At 34.5% G+C, this 24,074-nt stretch overlaps 1 protein-coding gene across 1 annotated transcript in view; it reads left to right on the forward strand.

Annotated features, from left to right (window-relative positions):
* The first annotated feature begins 3,759 nt into the window (after window positions 1–3,759).
* LOC122117868 (doublecortin domain-containing protein 1-like) overlaps window positions 3,760–24,074 on the forward strand; it is a 111,191-nt gene continuing 90,876 nt past the window's right edge. The window contains exons 1-2 of the mRNA XM_042691744.1: window positions 3,760–3,855; window positions 20,421–20,563. Coding sequence (XP_042547678.1) covers window positions 3,760–3,855; window positions 20,421–20,563 — 239 coding nt within the window. The remainder of the gene's footprint in view (window positions 3,856–20,420; window positions 20,564–24,074) is intronic.

Raw genomic sequence — 24,074 nt, forward strand, 5'->3', positions numbered from 1 at the left:
TCCTCCCCCCATCCCCCCACCCAACCCTCCTTACCCCCCCCCCCCCCACCAAAGTTGTAAAGTTGATTTTCGACATAATGACTTGTACATCTCATTGCTGCAATGGGTCCACCTGTATCCCTATTTAAACGATTTGTTTTTTCCCTTCCCCTCCACAAATTATACCAACATCAAATACAGTGAAAGAAGGGGTTATACCGTGGGGGAGGGACATACAAAGCAACAAAGAAATCATCTTTTAAATGTGTTAGAAACAATAGCAAGAAAGAAAAACCATTTGAGTCCTTATCTTGGGGTTCATTTCACCTAACATCAACTTATCTGACCATTTCTGCTTGTCTCAGACATATACTAGTTATTGCAAATAAGGGAAACCATGGGCCTTATGTTTCTTTGGGCCTGGCTTATTTCACTTATAATTTTTTCCAGGTGTTTCCATTTCCTAACAAATGGGGCAGGTTTCTTCTCATTACCTTACCTTTGTTCCTTTGGGTTTGGACTGAAAGGTGGGAGACGGGTTGGTTACAAGAAGGATGAGGAGATCGGATAACGTGTTTACCTAATTATTTCTTTCAGACTATGGCACGTGGCTAACTTTTTTATGTAATTTTATTTAGTTTTAGTGTTTATGTGGTACCAAGGAATCGAACCCAGGGCCTCATGCATGCTAGGCAAAAGCACTCTAGCACTAAGCTACATTCCTTGCCCCATGGCTTAATTTTTTTTTTTTAAGTTCTGAATTGGGCCTAGTAGAGTACTTGTTTAACATCTACAAGGTCTGGGTTTAATTACCAGTACTAACCCAATAAAGTTCAAAACCCTTTCACATTTGCTATCTCGAATTGCCTTTACTTCTGTAAAAGCCCAGTGAGGCTAGTAACAATGATGTTATTTTCCCACTTTGTAGATGAGAAAACAAAGCAACAGTAAAGACCAAAGAGCTAATTACTAGCAAAAAAAAAAAATCTGGATACTTAGCCACCCTACCTAATCCTGGGATAATTATGTGATAGTTTCAGGTGCACAGAAAAAGCAAAATAAAGTGTTGTTATCTATTCAAATTAGTCAGAGGGAACTCTAAAATAGGCACTTGGGGTTTTATTCCTGTTAGTTTTTCTATCTTCCACCTCACTTTTTCCCTTTCCTCTTTTCTTTTTATTATCTTTGCTCTGTGCTGCATTACATTGATCTCTCTTGCATGCCTTATCTCTGAGGGTTAAAAAAAAAAACATCATGTTTTTTGGCACAGTGGGTTTATTGTTGCTACTGCTTTTGATTTTTCTTTCTTTTTAAAATCCTCTTTTCTCCAATATCAGTTTGACAAGACCAAAGATAAATTTAAGCAGGATAAATAAAATCCCATTATAGATAATTATTTAATGATAATATTAACTACAAAGTATAATTGAATGGTGCAGGTAAGTTTAAAATCTAAAAATGAAAATATAGGTTAGGGTATACACAGGATTTTGTCATATTTAAAGAAGACACACAGAGCCGGGCGCTGGTGGCTCACGCCTGTAATCCTAGCTACACAGGAGGCTAAGATCTGAGGATCGCGGTTCAAAGCCAGCCCGGGCAGGAGAGACCGTGAGACTCCTATCTCCAATAAACCACCAGAAAACCGGAAGTTGCGCTGTAGCTCAAGTGGTAGAGCGCTGGCCTTGAGCCGAAGAGCTGAGGGACAGCGCCCAGGCTCAGAGTTCAAGCCCCACGACCGACAAAAAAAAAAAAAAAATACTTTCCCCATTAAATCCCAAATACTTTGCTATGTCATTTCTCCATACTTATGGTTTTCATCCCTAGAGCATACTAACTTTTTAATCTCCATAGTGTTATTATTCACTCAAAATTATATCATGTCATCTGGTATCTAGACCTTGTTTACATTTACTCATTTTTTAGTTATTTTTTATTGTGAAAATACTGTACAGAGGGGTTACAATTACATGGGCAAGACAATAAGTACATTTCCTATCAAGCATTGTAGCCTTCTCCTTTATTTCCCCTTCCTATCCCTTCCCATCCTCCCTCCACCCCCGTTTACTCATTTTTTTTTTTCAGAAATATATTTTGCTATGGTTAGTTTTCTTGAATTAGGAGATTGCTTGTTCTGTGCTCTAAATACCTTTTTAATTTATAGGTTTCATTTCTTCCTTTTCTTCTTTTATTGTAATCAACCTATGGGCAAACAGATCAGTTGTCTTGTAATCTAACCCTATTGTATTAGGATAAACCTCATGAAATAATTAGTACATAAATCCTTTCTCAATTATTTTTCTGTTTCATTTTCGCAAGCAAAACTATCTAATAGGAATATAACATAAGGCACTACTTTAAGCTACACATGATGTTAAATATGTTAATTTAACTCAACAGATCCAGTATACTATTTAAAATATAGTCAATTTAAAATTACCAATGAGAGCCGGGCGCTGGTGGCTCACGCCTGTAATCCTAGCTACTCAGGAGGCTGAGATCTGAGGATCGCGGTTCAAAGCCAGCCCGGGCAGGAGAGACCGTGAGACTCCTATCTCCAATAAACCACCAGAAAACCGGAAGTGGCGCTGTAGCTCAAGTGGTAGAGCGCTCGCCTTGAGCTGAAGAGCTGAGGGACAGCGCCCAGGCCCAGTTCAAGCCCCACGACCCACAAAAAAAAAAAAAAAATTACCAATGAGGTATTTTACATTCATTTTTTCCTCCTAAATCTTCCAAAACTGATAGATATTTTGAGCATACAACAAATTTCAATTTGGGCCAGACTCATTTCAGATGTGTAATGGACAGTTATTATATTGAACAGCACAGGTCTAGAGAATCAAGTCTTAACTTGAGTGTGTGTGTGTGTGTGTGTGTGTGTGTGTGTGTGTGAGTGAATATTAGGGCTTGAACTCTAGACTTTCACTCTAGCCTGAATTTTTTTTTGACAACTGGTGCTCTACCCCTTGAACCTCCAGTTCCAACTTATTGCTGATTACTTACAGATAAATATCTCTTTTTTCCCTTACTTAAATTCCTACTTTCTTCCTCTCTTTAATTTTATTCCTTCTTTAAATCCTGGTCTTTGGAGATTATTTCTTGTGTAGTTCTTATTTGCACCCATCATATGATACAGCACATGGTTTAATTTAGATGTACATCCTGATTCCCAAGATGGATTGCAAGCTTTCTGAGGTCAAGTTCATTTCTTCTGTCTGAGAAACTAAGCACTGGGTGTCTTGCTTCATTCTCTGAACCTCTAATGATGTATATGTGTGATAGATTTGTGCCTCATACAAGTAGCATAAAGACAAGATTGACCATACTCTTCTCCAAGTCTTCTCTATCGGGGTGATGTTCAAACCAGCAGGTACATGACTATAAATGCTGTGTGAGAGAAAATATCAAATGATTTAACATTAATAATAGCTTAGAGGTACTCAAACAGAACAGATTACTTAAATGAAATCCTTGAATCAAGATGCAGCGAATTCAGGAAGATGTATGGAAGCTTTAAGTTTTAAATAATGCTTTGTAGAAAGAGAAGGCTGAATAGTGAGAATTAGAGAAATTTCTGTCATAAAGCTTATACAGTAAGTAGAATCAACTCTAATGAACAATTGCTATTCGGTGGATCCGGTATATATCCCCAAGTCCATGTGTCAATGTCTTGGGCCCCGCCCATTGTCTTGTTGGAAGGTAATGAATATTTAAGAAGTGGGGCCTAATAGGGTGAAGTTAGGTATTAGGAACATACTATGAATCTGCATATTGGTATACATGGTCCTGATAGACTCCCTTGCCACATGGGAAGAGGCAACTGGACCATCATCTTTGTTGACTGAAACCATGAACCAAAATAAACCTTTCCGTTTTGTAAGTTGATTATCATAGGTATCTTGTTACAGTAATAGGAAACTAATATAATAGCCCTGTCTCTGTTTTTAGAAATGGTGTTTGCATTTTTCTTTTTTTGTTGATAGTTTTTTTTTTTTAAATTTTGGTCAGTCGTGGGGCTTGAAGTCTGGGCCTGAGCGCTGTCTCTCAGCAATTCAGCTCAAGGCCAGCACTCTACCACTTGAACCACGGTGCCACTTCCTTTGTTGATAGTCTTAATTTGGTCCACTCTCTTCTTCATTGTGCAGCAATGCTCCATCATCAGTGAAAATGTACTGAATTTGTCTAAGGAAAAGCAAACCTGTTGCTGTTTTTCTTATTTATTTGCTTAATTTCAATTATATGCGTATTTCAAACTTTTTAAAGGTCGTTACCTGAAATCTTATTGCAATTTTCCTATCCCTTCACAATTGATGTTTTTTTTAGCGTTCCACAAACCTGTTAAATATATTACATAAAATCCATCTTTTGTTTTCCTTTAGTAATCATAATTAGTATCAACTAATTTTCTCCACTAGTTCTTTCCCTCTTTCTCTTCTTTTTTCCCCTTCTTTCTCTTCGTATGACTTCTCTGTGTATATTCCAACTCTTCTGAGAAGTATGATAATCTCTTTCAGTTATATGAGAACATTGCTTTTTTATTTTTATTTTTTTGGTGCCAGAATGGGGGCTTGAAATGAGGGCCTAGGCAATGTCCCTGAGCTTTTTCATTCACAGCTAGTACTGTACTACACAGTTCTATTTCCAGATTTTTTTGGTGGTTAATTTGAAATAAGAGTCTCAAAGGACTTTCCTGCCTTGGCTGGCTTTGAAGCATGGCCCTCAACTCTCAGCCTCCCGAGTAGCTAGGACTACAGGCATGAGCCATGGTACCCAGCTGAATATTGCTTTTTAAACTTTCTTCCTTAATTTTTAAATCTGAAATTTTAAAACCTACATTTAAAAAATTGTCATGTAATTGACTCACAAAAGAAAGGTTAATATGATCAAGTGGTGTTAATTTATGGGTTAAGATGTGTTAAACAGTTGATAGAAAGTCTGTTTAAGTCAATTAGAGAGTATAATGAAGATGTTTCCAGGGTGTTATGGAACCTTTTAAAGTTAGATTGGAATTTACTAATATATATTAACCAGGGCACCTTGCTTAATATGCAATTGCATTTGGGTTTTTAAATTGGTGTAATTTAATAGATAATAATAGATAATAATAATATTTAGAAGAAGTTAGCTTTATTAATAAGACTCATGTTCTGATATTGGAATTGAATTTGTGATTTAATCCATTATAAATAAAATGGAAAGCAGCATTGACATATTCAGATCATATATATTTTTCTAAAAATGCATCTGTATTGTATACATTAACCAATTATTTCTAGTTTTGGTTTATTTACCTCCTTTTTTTTTACGTAGTATCATTATATAAAGGTAGGATTTATAAAGATATATGATTTGTTTTCTCTGAGAAAATTATCCAAAGTAATACTATGACACATTTTGGTATTGACTAGTAGCTTCAAAAATTTCAGAATGATATTATTATTCAGAATTTAGTGTTACTATCCTTCGTTGCAAGAGTTGAATATAATTTTGTAAGATGATAGCTCTGTCTAACAGGAAAAGAAGCACTGCAACTTCAACTGTTTATATCCACAAGAGATATGAGGATAAAAATCATATTTCAAACTATATTCTTCACCTAGTGTGAGAGTTGCTATGGTACTATTTTTTATTACTTGTGTCAGTTTTCTAGTAAGAAACACATTTAGCATTTCAACTCCTCTCAACCTTTCAGTTTAATTATTTGGAGATGGATGAAAAACAAGTTTTATATGCTAGAGGGATTTCTACGATGATGGATTAAATGCCAAAATAATGAAAGCACACAGCTTAAAAAATATACCGAAGACTAGATGTTTTCTAATGAATTTCCACAAAATACCATATTTTGTAACAATTTATGGTATTACTTTTCGTTCTCCTATGGAATCGCCATGAGTATAGTCTTTTGTAGCTCATTAGCAAATTCTTTAATGAGTTTTTTGGTGTGATAGATAGTTAAAATAACAGACAAATGACAGATTGTTTGCCTTTAATGATTTCCCTGTTTCAAGCCCATTACAAAGCAATTAGAAATCTGACAGCATTTTCACTCTGCATTACTGATCATCTAAAGTGATGAGAAATGAGAGGTGATGAATATTAATTGTATATTTTCATATGATTATCATAAATTATTACCTTGTCTGATGTGCTGCAGGTGAAGCAGGAACATTAGAGAAAGGCACTCAAATATATTAATTTGGAAGACTATATGGTTTTAAAAATCTGTGTCAGCAGTATAAATCCTGGCCTACAATTTTCATCTCTATGAATATTTCTCTGTGAATATTGAATTAGTTATTTTTAGTTTATTTGGAGCAACTTATATACACATTCTTATTTGAATACAAGAAAAGAAAATATCCCATAGTACTATACATGCATATATATTTAAATTCAGGATTTAAAACTTTTAATTTATAAAGTGAGGTATCAGTCAGTTTTGTTGATTATATATACACAATATATAATATTGATTATATATGCACAAAATATAATATTTGAAAATACTAATACAGAGGAAGATACACTTAGAAATAGATTTGATGTTAGTCTTTTTTAAATAAGTTTTTATTGTGAAAATACCGTACAGAGGGGTTACAAGTACATGAGCAAGGTAATGAGTACATTTCTTATCAAACATTGTTGCCTCCTCCTCTGTTTTTCCCCTACCCTGCCCTCCCATCTCCACGACTATACTTCCCCGCCCCTCACCAAAGTTGTAAAGTTAGTTTTTTGACATCTCATTGTTGCAATGGGTCCACCTGTATCCCTATTTAAACAATTTGTTTTTTCCCTTCCCCCTCCCCAAATTATACCAACATCAATACAGTGACGTTAGTCTTAAAGTCAGGTAATCCTGCAAAATAAGCATCAAGATAGGAAAGTATAGCCAAATATGGAATGAGATTGTTCTAGGTTCTCTGAAACAGTTGTTTGGGTCTTTGCCCATAATTTATTCCATTTCATATATCAGGATTCAAGTGCTATTGTTACTTGTTATTGCCTTAGATTCGGAGCAGATATTCATCCAGAAGTCAAGATATAATGTTTGGGATTGTATACATAGACAAACCTGAAGCATTTGAAATGATTAGAAACATATTTGGGTCAATTTTACCAAAGTAAATTAGTTTACATTTTTTTATCTATCTAGTGGCATATATCAGCTGATAATAAATATATGATGAAATGAGTTGAATTTCTTTGCAATAATGAGGTTATGTTATCTTTTGTGGATTGTTTGGTGTATACCATCTTAGTTTCATCTTTATGGAAAAAGACTATTAATCTATATGATACTGATTATAAGTCAATAAATATGGTTTTCTATGTTACTTAGGAGTAATTCTGTTTGTTTCATGTCAAATTTTGTTCATTCTCATTTTATATGCAGTAAAAATACTATATATGTGATAGGCCTTCACAAAGTTTTTCTGGAAGGTAAAGAACTCTGAACTTCATTATGTATTTGTTCTGGGAAACGTCAAGTATAATGAAAAGAAAATTATCAGCAAAATGGGTTGAATCACTAAGATTTAGTAGCCAAAATGTCTGTTCTTTCTTCAGGATTTTGCTATTCATATATATAATAAGTCCAACGAAGGAATCAGAGTGCTGATTATCACTGCCCTTAACTCCTTTCTTCTGGTCTTCATGATCCCAGTCTCAGTGCAGACTTTTACATTGTTTCTTTCTAAAACCCGACCAATTTGCCTTCATTTCTCTTTCTACCTTCTAACATACCACTGTATTATGTTTTTGTTATTATAATAGAACGTCAGAAACAGGATTACTTTATAAAGGAAAGAGATTTAATTCCTATCAGTTCTGGAGATTATGAGCTGATGGCTTTGGTGAAGGCATCACAGTAAATGACACCACAGTAGTGGGAGGACATGAGAGAGCAGGTCACACTACCAGACATTTAGCCAAAGAATGATTCAGGGGCCAAACTTGGGCTTTTAAACAAGTCACTCTGGTGAGAACCAACTTAGGGGTCTCATAAGAGCTATCCTAATCCATGTTGAGGGCATACTCTAAAGACTTCTTAGTAGAGTCTCATACTATTGCCATGAAGACAAAACTTCCAACACATAAATCTTCAGACTAACACAGCCAAACCACCACCCAGCATACCTGTTTGGCTTTTTGGTCAAAGTACCAATTCTTTCTTTAGATAAACTGGTTTGAAAAAATATACATGTTTTTCCTAAGACAGGGAATATCTTCCCATGCTTCAGTTTACAGAAATTTAAGCTGTCCAAATATGGCACAGTTAGTCACACAAAAGAAGAGGAAACAAATATTTCTAGATATTCTTTGCAGAGAAAGGAGATTTATTGTGTGGCAGGTTCAAAAAGACCACACTCCAGTATATCTCAGTCATCTTCTATCTGAAATATTCTCTTAAGTGGCTAATATGTTAGTGATGAAAGGACTTTAACAGTCTTTTCATTCCCATTTAAAAAAATCAGATCAGGAAAAATGAATCCAAGAGAGTTTAGTTCCGAGCTCCAGAACTTGACCCAGGTCCAGTGAGCTTGGCCATGTGATACACTGCCTTCCCATCTACTGAAGCTACAGGACCATTTATTTTAGTTGTATCTTTTCAGTTATTAAATAAATGATTGATTTCAGCGCTGGTTTGATAAATATAAATATTCCCTCCTTACTATTCTCATTACAATGTTTTAGTTATAAAACTTCTTCGTGTCTGGAGTGCCTTAAGAGGCAAAGGAAAGAGTGTGTGATTGCTTTGTTTCCAGAAGTGAGGGCGGTGGGGGAGATTAAGAGCAGATACTCGTTCCCATTTCTTTCTTAGTCCAGTGATATAAATAACAATAAAGTACTCTTCCCTTTCTAGCCTGGAAACTGCCATGATGGAGTATTTCTCTGGTACTTAAGTATAGAAAGAAATTTAGGATCAAACAATAATTTAGTGATCGAACTTTCTCTGTAAGATACCTCACATTGTTTTAACTGGTAACAAAAGTTAGGAATAATATTTTTTCCTATCAATAGCTCAGTTTATCATAATCAGACTCTCCCCTATTCTAAACACGCCATATATATGACTTCTTTTCTTGTTTGGGTCTGTCTAATAATAGTCATGTTCTTACTCTCCTGGTGTATACTCATGTAGACTCATGATACAGAAACTTCTCATCTTGTTTACATCATTTCCCTTCTTTAACCAAATAACAGTTATTTTCCACAATCTTTAACTTTCAAGTGTTATTAATTAAGCATTTTTTTGATGCTGGTTCTGGGGCTTGAATTCAGGGACAGGGTGCTTTTGAATTCAGGGACACTGAGCTTTTGTGCTCAAGGCTAGTGCTTTACCACTTGAGCCACAGGTCCACTTCTGCCTTTTCAGTAGTTTATTGGAAACAAGTATTTCAGAATTTCCTAACCAAGCTGTCTTCAAACTATGATCATCAAATCTCAGCCTCTTGAATAAATAGAATTATGGGCATGAGCCACCAGTGGCCGGCCTAATTAAGCATTTTAAAACACAATTTTGTTGCAATTCCCAGCTATATATAATCTTTTTATTCATTTACAAGGACTTTCTCTTTTCCTCTAGAAACTTTTCCCTAAGTTGGATTTATGTCTTGTCCTAGTACAACCACTTGGTTCAAGCAGCAGGACACTTCAAATCCTAAGAAAAAAAAGAAAGATTAATAGGTTGGAAAGCAAATAGCAATTAATGTGTGTGTGTGTGTGTGTGTGTGTGTGTGTGTGTGTGTGTATTGTATGCCTGAATTCCAGGTCTTATCCTCGATTTCACTCATGTTGGAGCGCTACTACTTGAGCCATACCTCTAGTTCCAGGTTTTTGCTCGTTGACTGAAGTTAACAGTATCTCAGGTTTGTTCCAAACCTTGATCCTCATAGCTTAGCCTCCTGAGTAGCTTAGATTATAGGCTTGAGCCACTGACTTCTGGCTAGGAAATTCTGAAATTTAAATTTCAGAAATTGAAAGAACTTAGAATGATGGAGCTAAAACAAAGGAAGCTAAGATTTGTTCTAAATGAAGCCAATCTTTAGATTCCTTTCTTCTTAAATCATTTTTCCTACTGAGTTAGAGAATAAAAAGGCTTGCAATATTGAAATTATACTTTTCACTTCTCATGTGATAATATGACCTTATCATAGACAGGCAATAAATTCATCTGGAACATTGGCTCTTAAGATACTATGTTAATTATTTCCCAATAGTTTATGTGTTTCTAAGTGCTACAAATTGTTTAATATCGCACCTTCCCAAGTTAAAATAACATGTCCAATTATTGAATTTCTTCCCCTTGTTTTAAAAATGGGTTGTTTCCATTTTCTAGTATAGGCAAAAATAAATATTTACAATACTTTAAGATAGTGAAAGATGGGGGAAATGATTAAAAGGAATAACAAGGAAAGGTGTTTAAGATTTTTTTCTTTGCATTAGTCAAATTATCTATATAACCTATTCTGTTCTTTCTATTCTGCATCAATAGTCATAAATATTTAACAGATACTTAAATTCTTTGTCTTCTAAAGTTTAAATTAACTTGCCCTTCAAGCAAGCTGTATTACAGTATACTTTTAAAAGACTGATCTGTCTAATTTGAAAACCCTCAGTCATAGAGATTTCTATTTACTTGGCAAACAGAACAATTTTCTTCCCATTATTCCTTATTTAAAAGAGGTCAAGTTACTTAGCATGGTGCCTCAATATGTCAAGCACTTCACTGTGCGTACTCTGTTCATGCTTAAAGTTTAGCCATGCTGATTAGTGGGTGTTAGGATTATAATCAAAGAATTACAAGTAAATATCAAACATCAGACTTAAAGCTATAAATTATCTTTAAGAAAAAAAACCCTAGAGCTGTAAAAAGAAGTTTGATGTTTTTCTTTTGGCAATCATCAAGTTATAGAGGGTCATGTTTCTGCATCCTGAATAAATCTGAAGGTTATGAGCTGTATTATTTAAATATTATCACCAATCTTATTCTCAGTACATGCTTTGTACTTATGGCCTCGGTGTGGTTTATCATCAAATGAAAACTATATTTGGGAAACATATTAAAGATTAACACAGATATTGTATCAATTTGACATTCTGTGTTTTAATATTTCAGAAAAAGTACAATATTCTAATGACCATCTTGTGCCAGGCCACTTAAGGCTATGCTGACAGCTCAGGAGTTAGGTCACTCTCTGCAGACAGTTTAATGGAAAATTTTGCAAAGTACTGGGTTCCAAATTGTATTGCTTCTAAGTGAATCGGTATAACTGTGGCAAGATTAGGGAAATTGTGAGGAGGTTGCCATCACCACAGTATACAATTTTTGTAAAATTGGAAAATTCAAAATGGAAATTATATTGTCAAAGAAATAGTACATGAAGCATGTCCAAATTTGCCTAAGTGCATATAGTGCGCAGAAAAGAGACTGGCAGAAAGCAGAGACATTAAGTGTAGGTGTCAGAGAACATAGTGGTTCATGGTGCAGTGGTCATTGTAGCTACATCTCCTCACTGGCAAAATGGAAGCTATAATACACAGAACTGAATCAAACCTGATTCAGGCTCAGTGCCAAATGGCAGTGAAGATGGAATCATTTCTTCTTCACTTATAGGCTGACTTCTAGCAGTCAGCCTAATCTTTTCTATTTTGAGTTGAAGAGCTTTAGAACACCAAGTTAACTGAATATAGTTATTTAAATATAGGTGCATATAAGATTTTCTAGTGACTATTTGGCCAGTTATACCATTATCAAATGATCTCAATTTAATTCATAAATATGATGTATGTTTTGAGATTATGCCCCACCATGTAGCTAAGAATTTACATATGCCTTTCCCAATATATAAAATGCTGTTGTGATATCATGTGTTGATATCACAACATATATGCATTGAAAGCTCTTATGTTGCAATTAGAATTTAACTATGAGGTCATTGAAGACGGAGTTTTTGGTAGTACTTGAATATGAACTCAGGGCTTCTTGCTAGAACACTTGCAAGTGTCCTGCCATTGGAACCATTTCTCCCCTCCTTTCCCCTGCCCTCCCTTCCCCTCCTCTACCCTCCCATCCTTCATACACTGAGATTGCTAAAATCTGTAGTAAGAATAAATCTTCACTGCAAATGGTAATTCTATGAGGAAACCTAAGCTAAATAGATTCTTTTAAATATTTGTGTTTAAAAATAAAAAAATTAAGTCAAATGTGGTAATGTAAATTTGTAATCTCAGCAACTCAAGAGATAAATGTGCAGAACACAATCTGAAAAACTAACAACAAAAAAAATAGTAAAAGGATTGAGGTCATGACTCAACTAGTAGAATACTTGCACAGAAGGTACAAGACCCTTACTTCATTCCCCTCATTCATTCCCTCATTCATTGCACTAAAAATAAACACATGAGATTGTAAAACAGGAAATGGATATTCACGCTACTGCAGATTTCCTGTTACAACACAAACTGCAAAGCCACAGTGCATAGTAAGTGCTTAGTGAAGACAGAAAAGATATTCCATTTGCAAATACATGTATAAAGAACACATAGTACCTACGAAGTTTGGTACTTGCCCTGGAAATAGCAACATATCTGAGGATAAGAAGGAGCTTGTTCATTTTTTACATTAGAGACTTTATGTTCATAAAAACACAATAGCAATTACTTTTGTCTGGCATTATTTGCATAAGTAAATGAGTTCTCAGTGAAAGTAGAAAGGATCACGCATATTTGTGGTAATGATATTAATTTTACTTTTGCAGGCTTAGTTGTCACAGCACAAGGTTTCTTTATGAAGGTGTGAGGCACCATTTTATTACCTCACATTTCATGCCCTATCTAGCTAGTTATCTTTTAAAATTTAAATTTCATCACAGGAGAATGTTATAGAATAGTTAACAAATTAGAAGCCTAAGTGCATGCCATCAGATTTGAAAATTGTATTTCACAGAAATAGTTGAACAACTTTTCTGTTCTGTTTTGATTAGCTTATTTTGGTCTCTTTCATAGAGTAAAACTTTACATTTTTGTGTGTCTAATAACATTGCTTCCCTCTCCAACTGTATAAATATATGTTAAACTTTCTTAGGCTGGAAGTATAAAATTCACATGTCTTGTGCAATGTAGTCTCTGTGCCTCTCAGGTAAAACAGAAAATTCTATTTAGCATAGAGAGAGGAGAAAGGGAAAAACTAATATAAAGATTCTCACATCATTTATTCAAGTAGTTGCTCCTGGATTAGCATTAACCTTTTTGTGCTTCTTTGTGTTCAACAGAGCTTTATGTTTTCCAAGGTCAAGTGCTGAATTAATTCATGTGAATAATAAACTTAAGCAAAAGAAAAGGGGGTTTCATTTTGGAAGGAAAAGAAGTTTATGAGCTTTTACCCTAACTAGAATACTATTAAAATCATATTGAGTAAAAGGAGTTTTTTTCCTGTCTTTATATTGGATAATAAAAATAACAAAATAATAAAAATTGAAACCTTTATATGTCTTATGTTTATTTAAAAACTTCTTTGAGCTTATTCCATTGCTACATAATAATCATTTATCATTAATGAATAACATGCTTCTCTTTCTAAATAAAGAAATAAAGCAAAATGAATATTTTACCTACAAAGATGCATATTTATGGGAAATGTGGATACATTTGATAAATTGTATGTATTTTAGGCTATTTACTTGTTACCATGGCAACCACCACACTACTTAGTATTTATGTTGTCTAAGATTCAGAACACCTTTTCAAAGGAATAAATATGCCAGAACCATGTATTGTATTTACTTTGGTGTTTCGAAAAATATTTATTTTAATGTATGTTTTTGAAGAAAAATAGCAATAATAGTAAACGTCACCTTGATTTAAAGGGTACATTTTCTTCCAGTATGTATTAAAAATCAAAATAGTATTCTTTTCTTCCTTATAGAATCAGTAGAATTGATAGAAATAATTGATTTTAAAAATCATGCATCTTCTCAAAACATAATCTCTTGATTTTTTCCAATATTATGGACTCACACTTTGATTCAGAACAAATTTATGAAAATATAAAACCTGAATTCCAAATAGATCAAATATTTAATCATAGTAGCTTCATAAATCAGGACATCTAAATAGCTTGCATTTCTGATTGAAGATTATATTTAAACCATAACATGTATGTTTTAAAGGAAAGACACAGTTACTATTTTTCTTAGTTTATTTAAATTGTTTTCTGACATGTGTTGTACTCGAATATATTTTACTTGAATATATTCAGAATGGAAGTTATAAAGCATAAAATCAGACATGTTTCATCTCACATATTGCCTGTTAAGAAAAACTGCAATACAGCATTTAAGTACAACAGAACAGTGAGCATATTGTCTCTCCTACTTGTAAACAGGATGGATCTACACTTTCACAGTTTATGTTGACAGTATCTTTGTGGGAAATGTAATTATCAAATAAATTATAACACATCTTAGAATTAAGATTATTAATAGTAATTTTAATTGCCTTTTTCAAGATAATTGGATATGTTCTCATGTCCCCATGAAAGGGGACATTGGGCTAATTAGATATTTTGAACTCAGCTTTCTTTAAAATACCTGGAAGTTTAACATACACATACAAACACACATATATTTGCACAAATATGAATTTCCTTTTTAAATATTTTAAAATACAATTGAATGTTTTAAATATGGTTAAGTATTTTAAATATGATTGAAATCATTTATAATCACAAAATGTCACTTATTATTCTTTGAAATTCCTCCTTGAATATGATTTGAAAAATTGAGTGCATATAATTTCAAAAAGTGAAAATTTCACTACCCATTCTAGAATAACTTTTCTAAAACTATTGTAAAATTTGCCAATTTAAGAAAAAAGATTGTTATTTTACTAATGGGTATCTCATACAGGATTTCATGTACTATTTTGGTAGTTTTTGAAATTAATCAATTTCTAAAAAATTAATTCAGTTTGGAGATGTTCAGGAGCAGTGTTAAAATTCTTTAAACACTTTTATCCAGGAGCTTAACTTGAAGAACTTCTCAAGGAACTCTTTGGTGGCATGTTCACTGGTATACAGGATTCATAGATTTATTTTATAATAAAATATTTGAAATAACTACAATAGTTCACAAGTAATGATTGTGTACTCAACAACATCTAATAATACAGGACTATTCTGATTAAGTGAACACAGATGTATGTATCCACAAGCTGTATATTTAATATTGTCACACCTTTGTTTAAAAAGATAATCTTTAAAATCATAAGTGAGATTTTAAAAATACTCAAATATTATAACGGTGGCTAATTCCAAGAATATGATATTCTTCTTAAGGCATATCATCGTTATATGCTATTTATTTGAACTTCAATATGGATATTTCTGCAGTAACTCTAGTTGTTTCTCAAATTGTGTGTGTGTGTGTGTGTGTGTGTGTGTGTGTGTGTATGGATACTGGGGCTTGAACTCAGGGCCTATACTTTCTTTTGGCTGTTTCAATCAGGTCTGATGCTTTACTACTTAGGCCATACCCAATTCCAGCATTTTGCTGGTTAATTGGAGATAAGAATCTCTTAGACTTTTCTGCCCAGTTTAGTTTTGAACTCTGACCATCAGATCTCAGCCTCCTGACTAGCTAGGATTATAGGTGTAAGCCATTGCTATCTACCTGAAATTGATTATAAGGACAAGTTAATCAAAATTATGATTACATTGTCTATGATAAAACTACAAGTGGAAGAACAATTCTATTTGGCAGTGAGGACAATTAAATTCTGTGTCTCACACATGTTGGGAAAGTGCTGTACCACTGAGTACAGGTAGACGAGAAGAATAAGATTGAATTTTTTATATAACTATTAATAGTGCACACTTGTTGAAAGTAACTTTAATCATTTTTTTCTTTTTCTTTTGTCAGTCATAGGGCTTGAATTCAGGGCCTTGATGCTGTCTCTAAGCATTTTCCCTCAAAGCTAGTGTTCTACAACTTTTAGCCAGAATACCACTTGTGCTTTTCTGATGGATAATTGGAACTAAGAGTCTCAGGACTTCCCTGTCTTCAAACTGTGATCTTCAGACCTCAACCTCCTGAATAGCTAGAAGTACAGGTGTGAGCTACTGGTACCTGGCAATGTAACCATTTTTGGATACTTATTAAACTTATTCAAAGAACCAGGAATTAGTGAATCATGCCAGTAATCTAGCTGCTCTAATTGAAGCCAGCCTGGGAGTTTGGGGAAGGAATAAAATAGTTAACCAGCAAAAAGCTGGGACCAGAAGCATGGTGCAAGTGGTAAGCACTGTTAGCAGAAAAGCTAAATGAAAATGAGAGACACTGTGTTCATGACCCAGCACGGGCATCAAAAGAACAAACGAGAACCCACCAACCAACCAAACATCATGAAGAAAAAATCCATATATGTTACAGATTAGTGAAGTGTTACTTAAATTTCTCTTTATTCTTAGCATAAATTAAATTTTTTTTAAAAAAAGCGTTTCATCATGACATTTCTTTAGAAGTATATAATGTGGTTTGATTTTAAACACTCCCTCTATTGCTCTGTCTTTTTTCTTTTCCTGTCTTTTCACCTCCTAGTGGTTCCCCTTTCATTATCATGGTCTTGGTTTTTGTTGTTGTTGTTTTTTGTTTTGTTTTTGCTGGTCACGGGGCTTGAATCCTAGACCGGAGTGCTGTCCCTCAGCTCTTCAGCTCAAGGCAAGCACTCTAGCACTTGAGTCACAACGCCACTTCTGGTTTTCTGAGTGGTTTATTGGAGATAAGAGTCTCAAGGACTTTTCTTGCCAGGGCTGGCTTTGAACCGTGATCCTCAGATCTCAGCCTCCTGAGTAGCTAGGATTACAGGCATGAGCCATCGGCTCCCAGCATGGTATTTTTTGTTGTTGTTGTTTTATTTCCCTCCCCACCCTCACCCCTTGCTAGCTTCCATAGGCTTGTTCCATTAACATCATGATCATAATGATGATCTTTCCATCTTTTTCAGGAAACAACAAAATTTTATTATTAATGGGTGAAACTGAATTGTGTAGATATAATACTACATTAAAACATGACTAAAGCCATTGTGAAGTTGCCTCTGGGTTTGAGGGCCTGCAATGAGCATAAAAGAAGTGTAATTCTGACAGGCAGCTTGTTGGGAAAATGCTCTGTCAGGAAGCATATATATGGGACAGAAGAATCTGGAAACTGATAATCCTTAAACTATCCATACTTGCATGCTCCTTGAAAATACTCCATGAAATGCTACTAGAGACTTAGTTCCCCAACTTGAGCACACGGAAACACGGTTCTTTAGTAGCTGACATACGGCACCAACCGTGTGCCAATTTGTCCGCTTTACTAGATGGGCACTTTTGAATCCCCATTTTACAGATGAAGAAACTGGAGGACAAATAGCTTATGTGACATGCCCAAAGTGACACAGAGACTGGGATGCAAACCCAGATGCTGTCTAGATGCTGCCTGGCTTTAGTGCCCGAGTGCCATAAGCACTGTGGACTCAAATACCTTTTGTTGATAATAATGGATTGGATTGCAGAATGAGCATGAGAGAAAGGAACACATATTCCTGTAAAACTGTTACAATAGGAAGTAACAGCTAGTAGCTTGTTAGTATGTCAGTAAATAAACTGCATGGATTAATAAACCAGAAGGCAGTGCTTCCATTTATGTCTGTTACCCCATAGCATTCAATGTCCATCAACACGCTTTTATTTCTTTAATTTTGGACTAGTAATTAGTTCAGTTAGTCCTATTTATTTAATAAGGTAAGAAACATTATCTGACACACTGTTCTGCATATCATACTTACCCTGTGAACATGTTCAAGTTTTACTGGGGTGTCATTGTTTTTATAGTGACAGCAAAGAAGAATTGGCACTGTTTTTTATAGTAACAGTAAAGAAGAAATACTGTGGCTTAATAATGGTAATGATTTTACACTTACATAACTGATTCTCCTAAAGCATCTTGAAATTATTTTACAGAAAAAAAACTACCCATATCTAAAATTATTCTCTTTCATTGAAAATTAAGGTTGTAAGCAAGCATAAGTAAAAATGATTGCCATTTTCATGAGGTAATCCTGAACAAGTGCACATTTATTTTCAAGTAATTGAATTATGCAATAAACATACTGGAATAGTCAAAAAGATTTCATTCTGCAAAATAATTTACTCTCTAATTCTGCATGAGTATATGCTGCTGGATTTTTAAAAATCAATAGTCTCTAGTTAGGAAGGACTGAACTTATGAAAGAATCCAAGGAGGGTGGGCAAAATGTTTTAAGGGTTGGATTTTAAGTCTTCAGAAATAAATGAGAGGCTTGGAATGGAATAGACAGTATGAAAGCCAATAGCTCTTCGGTCTCCAATGGAATTTCCACAAGCGTTCTGGGAAGAGAAAAGCACCTTGTCTTATTAAACTGTGAGAAGATGTGTATCTTTTCTTATTGAGATTCAGATTCATCTAATAATAATTAACCGTCTACCATATTCACATAGTTCAAAATGCTTTAACTTACAAGTAGATTAACCTACTTTTTTCTTTACATTTTTGTTGTGTGTGCTGATATTGGGGCTTGAACTCAGAGCCTGCATGCTGTCTAAGCCTTTTACTCAGGACTGGTGCTCTACCACCTTAGGCACAGTTCTGCTCCCAGGTTTTTGCTGGTTAATTTAAGATGAGTCTCATGGAAAAAATTATATTAATTGAAGTAAGTCAGGCTCAAAGAAGCATAGCTCCCATGGTTTCCCTCATTTGCAATAACTAGTATATGTCTGAGACAAGCAGAAACGGTCAGATAAGATGATGTTAGGCAAAATGAACCCCCAAGATAAGGACACGGTGGTTTTTTCTTTCTTGCTATTGTTTCTAAAATATTTATATTTCTTTGTTGCTTTGTATGTCCCTCCCCCACAGTATAACCTCTGTTTCTACTGTATTTGATGTTGGTATAATTTTGGGAGGGGAAGGGAAAAAAACAAATTGTTTAAATAGGGATATAGGTGGACCCATTGCAACAATGAGATGAACAAGATGCTATCTGAAAAACGAACTTTACAACTTTGGTGGCGGGATTGGGGGGTAGTCATGGAGATGAGGAGGGTAGGGATGGTAGGGGGGAAAACAAAGGAGGATGCAACAATGCTTGATAAGAACTATACTCATTACCTTGCTCAAGTAATTGTAACCCCTCTGTACGGTATTTTCACAATAAAAAAACTTATTTAAAAAAAGAGTCTCATGGACTTTCTTGCCTGGCTGGCTTTGAACTGTGATCATCGGATCTCAGCCTCCTGAGTAGCCAGGATTACAGGTGTGAGCCATCCGTGCCCAGTTCACAATCCAGTAATTTGACCATTGAAATATCTTTGTGTTTATCATGTGCAGAAAACTTCAAGTGCAATTCATTTGAATATAGCTCAGAGTCTAGGCTGGTGGGTTGATGTATAATGTTTTCTTTAAGTTCAGGTGGCCTGGTGAACTCTAAAGTAAAAAGCAGTACATCCACCACATCTCTGGATGACTATTAATGCTAAGTTACATGGGAATTACAAAGGCTTGTTTCTCTTGGAGTGGAGCAATTTCCTTGATGACTCCATCACTCTGGCTCTGGGGAAAGGTTGTCCTGTTACATTTTATTCCATGGTCACATCTGAGATGATCAGTGGAGAATCTGCTAGAGTGATACACATTTTACAATCTATTTCTTGCTTATACAATGTTTGAGATCTGACTCAGAGGTCAGTCATAAGATTTTAGCTTAGCTTTGTGGTTTATTTAGGAACTTACTCCCCACCACACACATTGATAAGCTTTTACTCCACAGTTGAGCTCATGTTACAACCAAAGATGGTGTCTAGACACTATATGTAAGCCTGGAGACTGGTCTTTTATTCATGTTCTCTATGCCTGACTTTCCCTTAACACAGAGGCTATGTCTTTGAGCTTTTAACACAATAAACTTGGGTGGGAAAGCAATAACATGAATATGATCTCTGAGAGCAGGGACTTTATTCTGTGTCAAAAAGAAGTCTTAGAGGAAAGTGCTTTTAAAAGGAGTTCTTAAAAGGAAGGGATGAGAGCAGACGAAAAAAATGCATTAAAAATGCGTTGTGCTGTGCTTTTTCATTAATGTATTCTCATGTGAGTTGATTAGATGAGCAGTGTTGTAGGAAACACCAAAAATTAAAATACTTCACAACAAATTAAGATTTCTTTATTCATAACTAGGATTGTTCCAATTAGAGATTTGTGTTTATATTTTTCTTCTTTTACTTTTTATTGCTGTTAATTTCAAATGAAATTGCACTTCTAATAATTGCTGTGTATAGAACATGATGGGAAGTAAATTGTGATAATGCTCATTACCAATTTGAAACTCTAAATTTAAATATTTTTTTTTAACATTCTTAGCTGAAAGTGGCCAAAATAGGAGAAGCAAAAGATCCCAGAGAATCATTGTGTGGGTCTTTATCCTCACTGATGAAACCAATGGAGGTATTGGATGAGAATGCTGTGGATGCAATTGTCCAGTATATTTCAAAAGATTTACCAAGGTAAGAGTATTAATTCAGTAGCTTAAAATGGATTTTGAAGAGGATTAATGTGCTTTCCATGTAAATGTTTATCAGCATTTGGAGATGAGGTGGACTAAAGAGATGGTCATCTGGGGTAGAGTCCTTCAGTTTTTATTTCTTTGGTTGAAAGAAAAAAAAACAAAAGATAAAATAAACAGAATTATCCCTGAGGTCTGATTTCAACAGTGCTATTGATAATTACAGGGATGACAATTATTATTTGCTATGTGCCAGTGACCCATGCTTAGCACTTAACCTGCATATTATCAGTTTTGTTCCCAAAACAACCGTGGGAGGAATATAGGTAGATAGTATTTTAAACATCTCCATTTTATTAATTAGGAAACAAAGATCTAGGGAGTTAATTACTTTGCCACTAAACACAAAGTAGAGAATGTATGGTCTGAGCCCTTATTAATTGAACTTGCTAGCAATTATAAGAAATGTCAAGCAGGGACATTTCTCCTGTGGTCCTTTTCTCCATTAGAGAGTAAAAATCTTTCACTTAATTTAATTTTTTGTTTAGTATATGGACATAAATTAATTTTATAAAATAATGGATGATTTCATTGTGATGTTTTCATGCATACACATAAACATCAATTCTAATTACGTTTAATCTACACATATTTTATTGTCTTCAGAATTTATATTTTCAGCTTAATAACACTGTTTTGTGCATTTTAGGTAGTTTTTTTCCCCAGAGCTAAATGTACTTTGATTTATTCAGTTTCTCTTTTTTTCCCTTTCTTTGATTCAGAATCCCTTAAACTCTGGCTTTGTCATTTTTATTATATGTTATTTTTCTCATATGACACTTTCTTACTCCTTTTGGGTAGTTTTTGCTTCACTATGCTTCACCTGTTTCTTTATTTAAATCCCAAGTTCTTTCCTGTCATTATTTGCCTGATATAGTCAACTTTGATTTGATCATCTATCTGGAATGGAAAGTTGAAAACAATGCCCTAAGGTCTTTAAATTCATGAAAAAGAAAATGATGAGCTTCAACCCGAAAGGGATGAAGTTTATAAAGGCTATTGGTAATCTAAAATCTGTTGGTGGTAATATGATTACCACAGAGAGGAGAAAACTAATTGAGGTTCAAGATTTTCTTGACTCATTCTTATTTATCTTGACTTCTACCATCTTTATGGTCTTTTTTAAAATGAAAAATAACTATTAAAATATACTTAAGCTTTTCTTTTACTTCTTGATATAGGTTATACTTTTCACTAATTTAAGACACTGTACTTTAAAAAGTATGTCAATCTACATTATTCATTCATAATAGCCATGCATTGATTAGTCACTTTATTTCATGTTATATATTGGATGCTATTATCTTTTATTGTATTTACATGAATCAATCATCTTCTCTCACTTTCTTATACTGCTTCATCGTTTCTCTTATGTTGTCACTCCATCTCTATTTGCTTGTTATAAAGTAAAAACTGCTCCTCTAGGATCTTATTTCCACAAGAAAATTAGCACCAACCATGTTGGTTTGACTCACCATTGGAAGGACACATGACTGTCAAAGTCCAGGCTGTGCCTGTGGCTACTTCTGAGAAAGCTGGACCATAGGAATCTTTTCTTACCCAGTTGTAGTCTGATGTATTTCCAAGTGATATGGATGACAGAAATGATTATTTATTAGCAACATGTTCTACCATAATCATAGAAAGTGTCTGCCAATGCTGTAGTCAGCAGCTTCCAGATATAATTACAAGTTAAAATTCAGAGAATGTTATAAACAAGATCTCCTTCAATTCCACAGATAAAATAGTTTTAATGATTTTTTTATTATTTTTTTAATCAAGTAGTTTTTTTTATTGTGAAAATACCATACAGAGGGGTCACAATTACATGGGCAAGGTAATGAGTACATTTCTCACCAAACATTGTTGCCTCCTCCTTTGTTTCCCCTTCCTCTCCCTTCCCATCTCTCACCCACCAAATTGTACATCTCATTGTTGCCATGGGTCCACCTGTAACCCTATTTAAATGATTTGTTTTTTCCCTTCCAGTTTTAATGATTTTAAACTGCCATTCCTATATTGAATGTAATCTCATGATTTTCATAATGGAAAGTGTGTCTTACTCTACTGGCAGCTCGATGAATTTCCAACTCTTAAGAGTCCTTTGGACCCTCTGCTAGAAAAGTAGATTCAAGTCTCAATAATGACTTCTAAATTGTATCCTCTACTATTATAGGCATAAGACAGTAATGTATCATACCTCTGTGAAGGTAAAAATACCTTGAACCTGCTGAATGATACATAGTAGTGACTGTGCTTTATCTGAGCTGCTTTTAATATGTTACCAAAGAATGTTTTCTTTCCAGATGATAATTGAGAAGCTATAAGCATGGTACTAGTTACCAAACAGTAACGAAACTTCCCATTTCAGGGAGGGTTTTTAAAATCTTTTTGTTTTTTGTTATTAATGGAATGTTAGTAGTCTAACTTTGTTCAGATAACTGCAAAGTCTGGAAAAAATCTGTTGCTGCTATTGATGCATAGCATACTGCTCCTATTAATCTTTTTATAGAAACATAAATAACATATATAATTGGAATTATTAGCTTTTTTTTTTTTTTTTTTTTTTTTTGGGTCCGGTCATGGGGCCTGAACTCTGGGCCTGGGCACTGCCCCTCAGCTCTTCAGCTCAAGGCTAGCGCTCTACCACTTGAGCCACAGCGCCACTTCCGGCTTTTTTGTTTATGTGGTGCTGAGGAATCGAACCCAGGGCCTCAGGCATGCAAGGCAAGCACTCTACCACTGAGCCACCTTCCCAGCCCATAATTGGAATTATTAGAAACTTTAGTTGTGCTGTCAATTTTGGAAAAACTATGCCAGCTTACCATATTGAGTTGGCATTGTACAGAAATTAACAGCCATATTGGTCTGTTAAATGTAAATTTATTTTTTTTTCATTTGTACTAGGGTAAATGAATGTTCTATATTAAATACATAAGACCTTACCTACTTGGGTTTGATTACAGAAACTAATAAAGTATTCTCTAAATAATAAAAAAATTGTTCCCCGAGGATGAAAATTACTTTTAGTGCATTAAGTGAAGATTGAGTCCGTTTTTTAAATTTTTTAAATTTATTTTTATTTATTTACTTATTTTGTCGGTCATGGGGCTTGAACTCTGGGCTTGGGCGCTGTCCCTCAGCACTTCAGCTCAAGGCGAGCGTTCTACCATTTGAGCCACAGCACCACTTCCAGTTTTCTAGTGGTTTATTGGAGATAAGAGTCTCATGGGCTGGCTTTGAACCGTGATCTTCAGATCTCAGCCTCCTCAGTAGCTAGGATTACAGGCATTAGCCATCAGCGCCCGGCAAGTCCATTTAAAAAAAATAAACACTAATAATTTTTGGTCATAGATTATCTAGGTTGCTATTTCATAGATAGATCTTGCTTTTCAAGAACACTGTGAGTATCTTATCTGTTCAGCTATTTTATTATATCATATTATTTATGG

Source organism: Dipodomys spectabilis, unplaced genomic scaffold (assembly GCF_019054845.1).
Source record: "Dipodomys spectabilis isolate Male_0828 unplaced genomic scaffold, ASM1905484v1 ptg000145l, whole genome shotgun sequence".
Classification (NCBI taxonomy): domain Eukaryota; kingdom Metazoa; phylum Chordata; class Mammalia; order Rodentia; family Heteromyidae; genus Dipodomys; species Dipodomys spectabilis.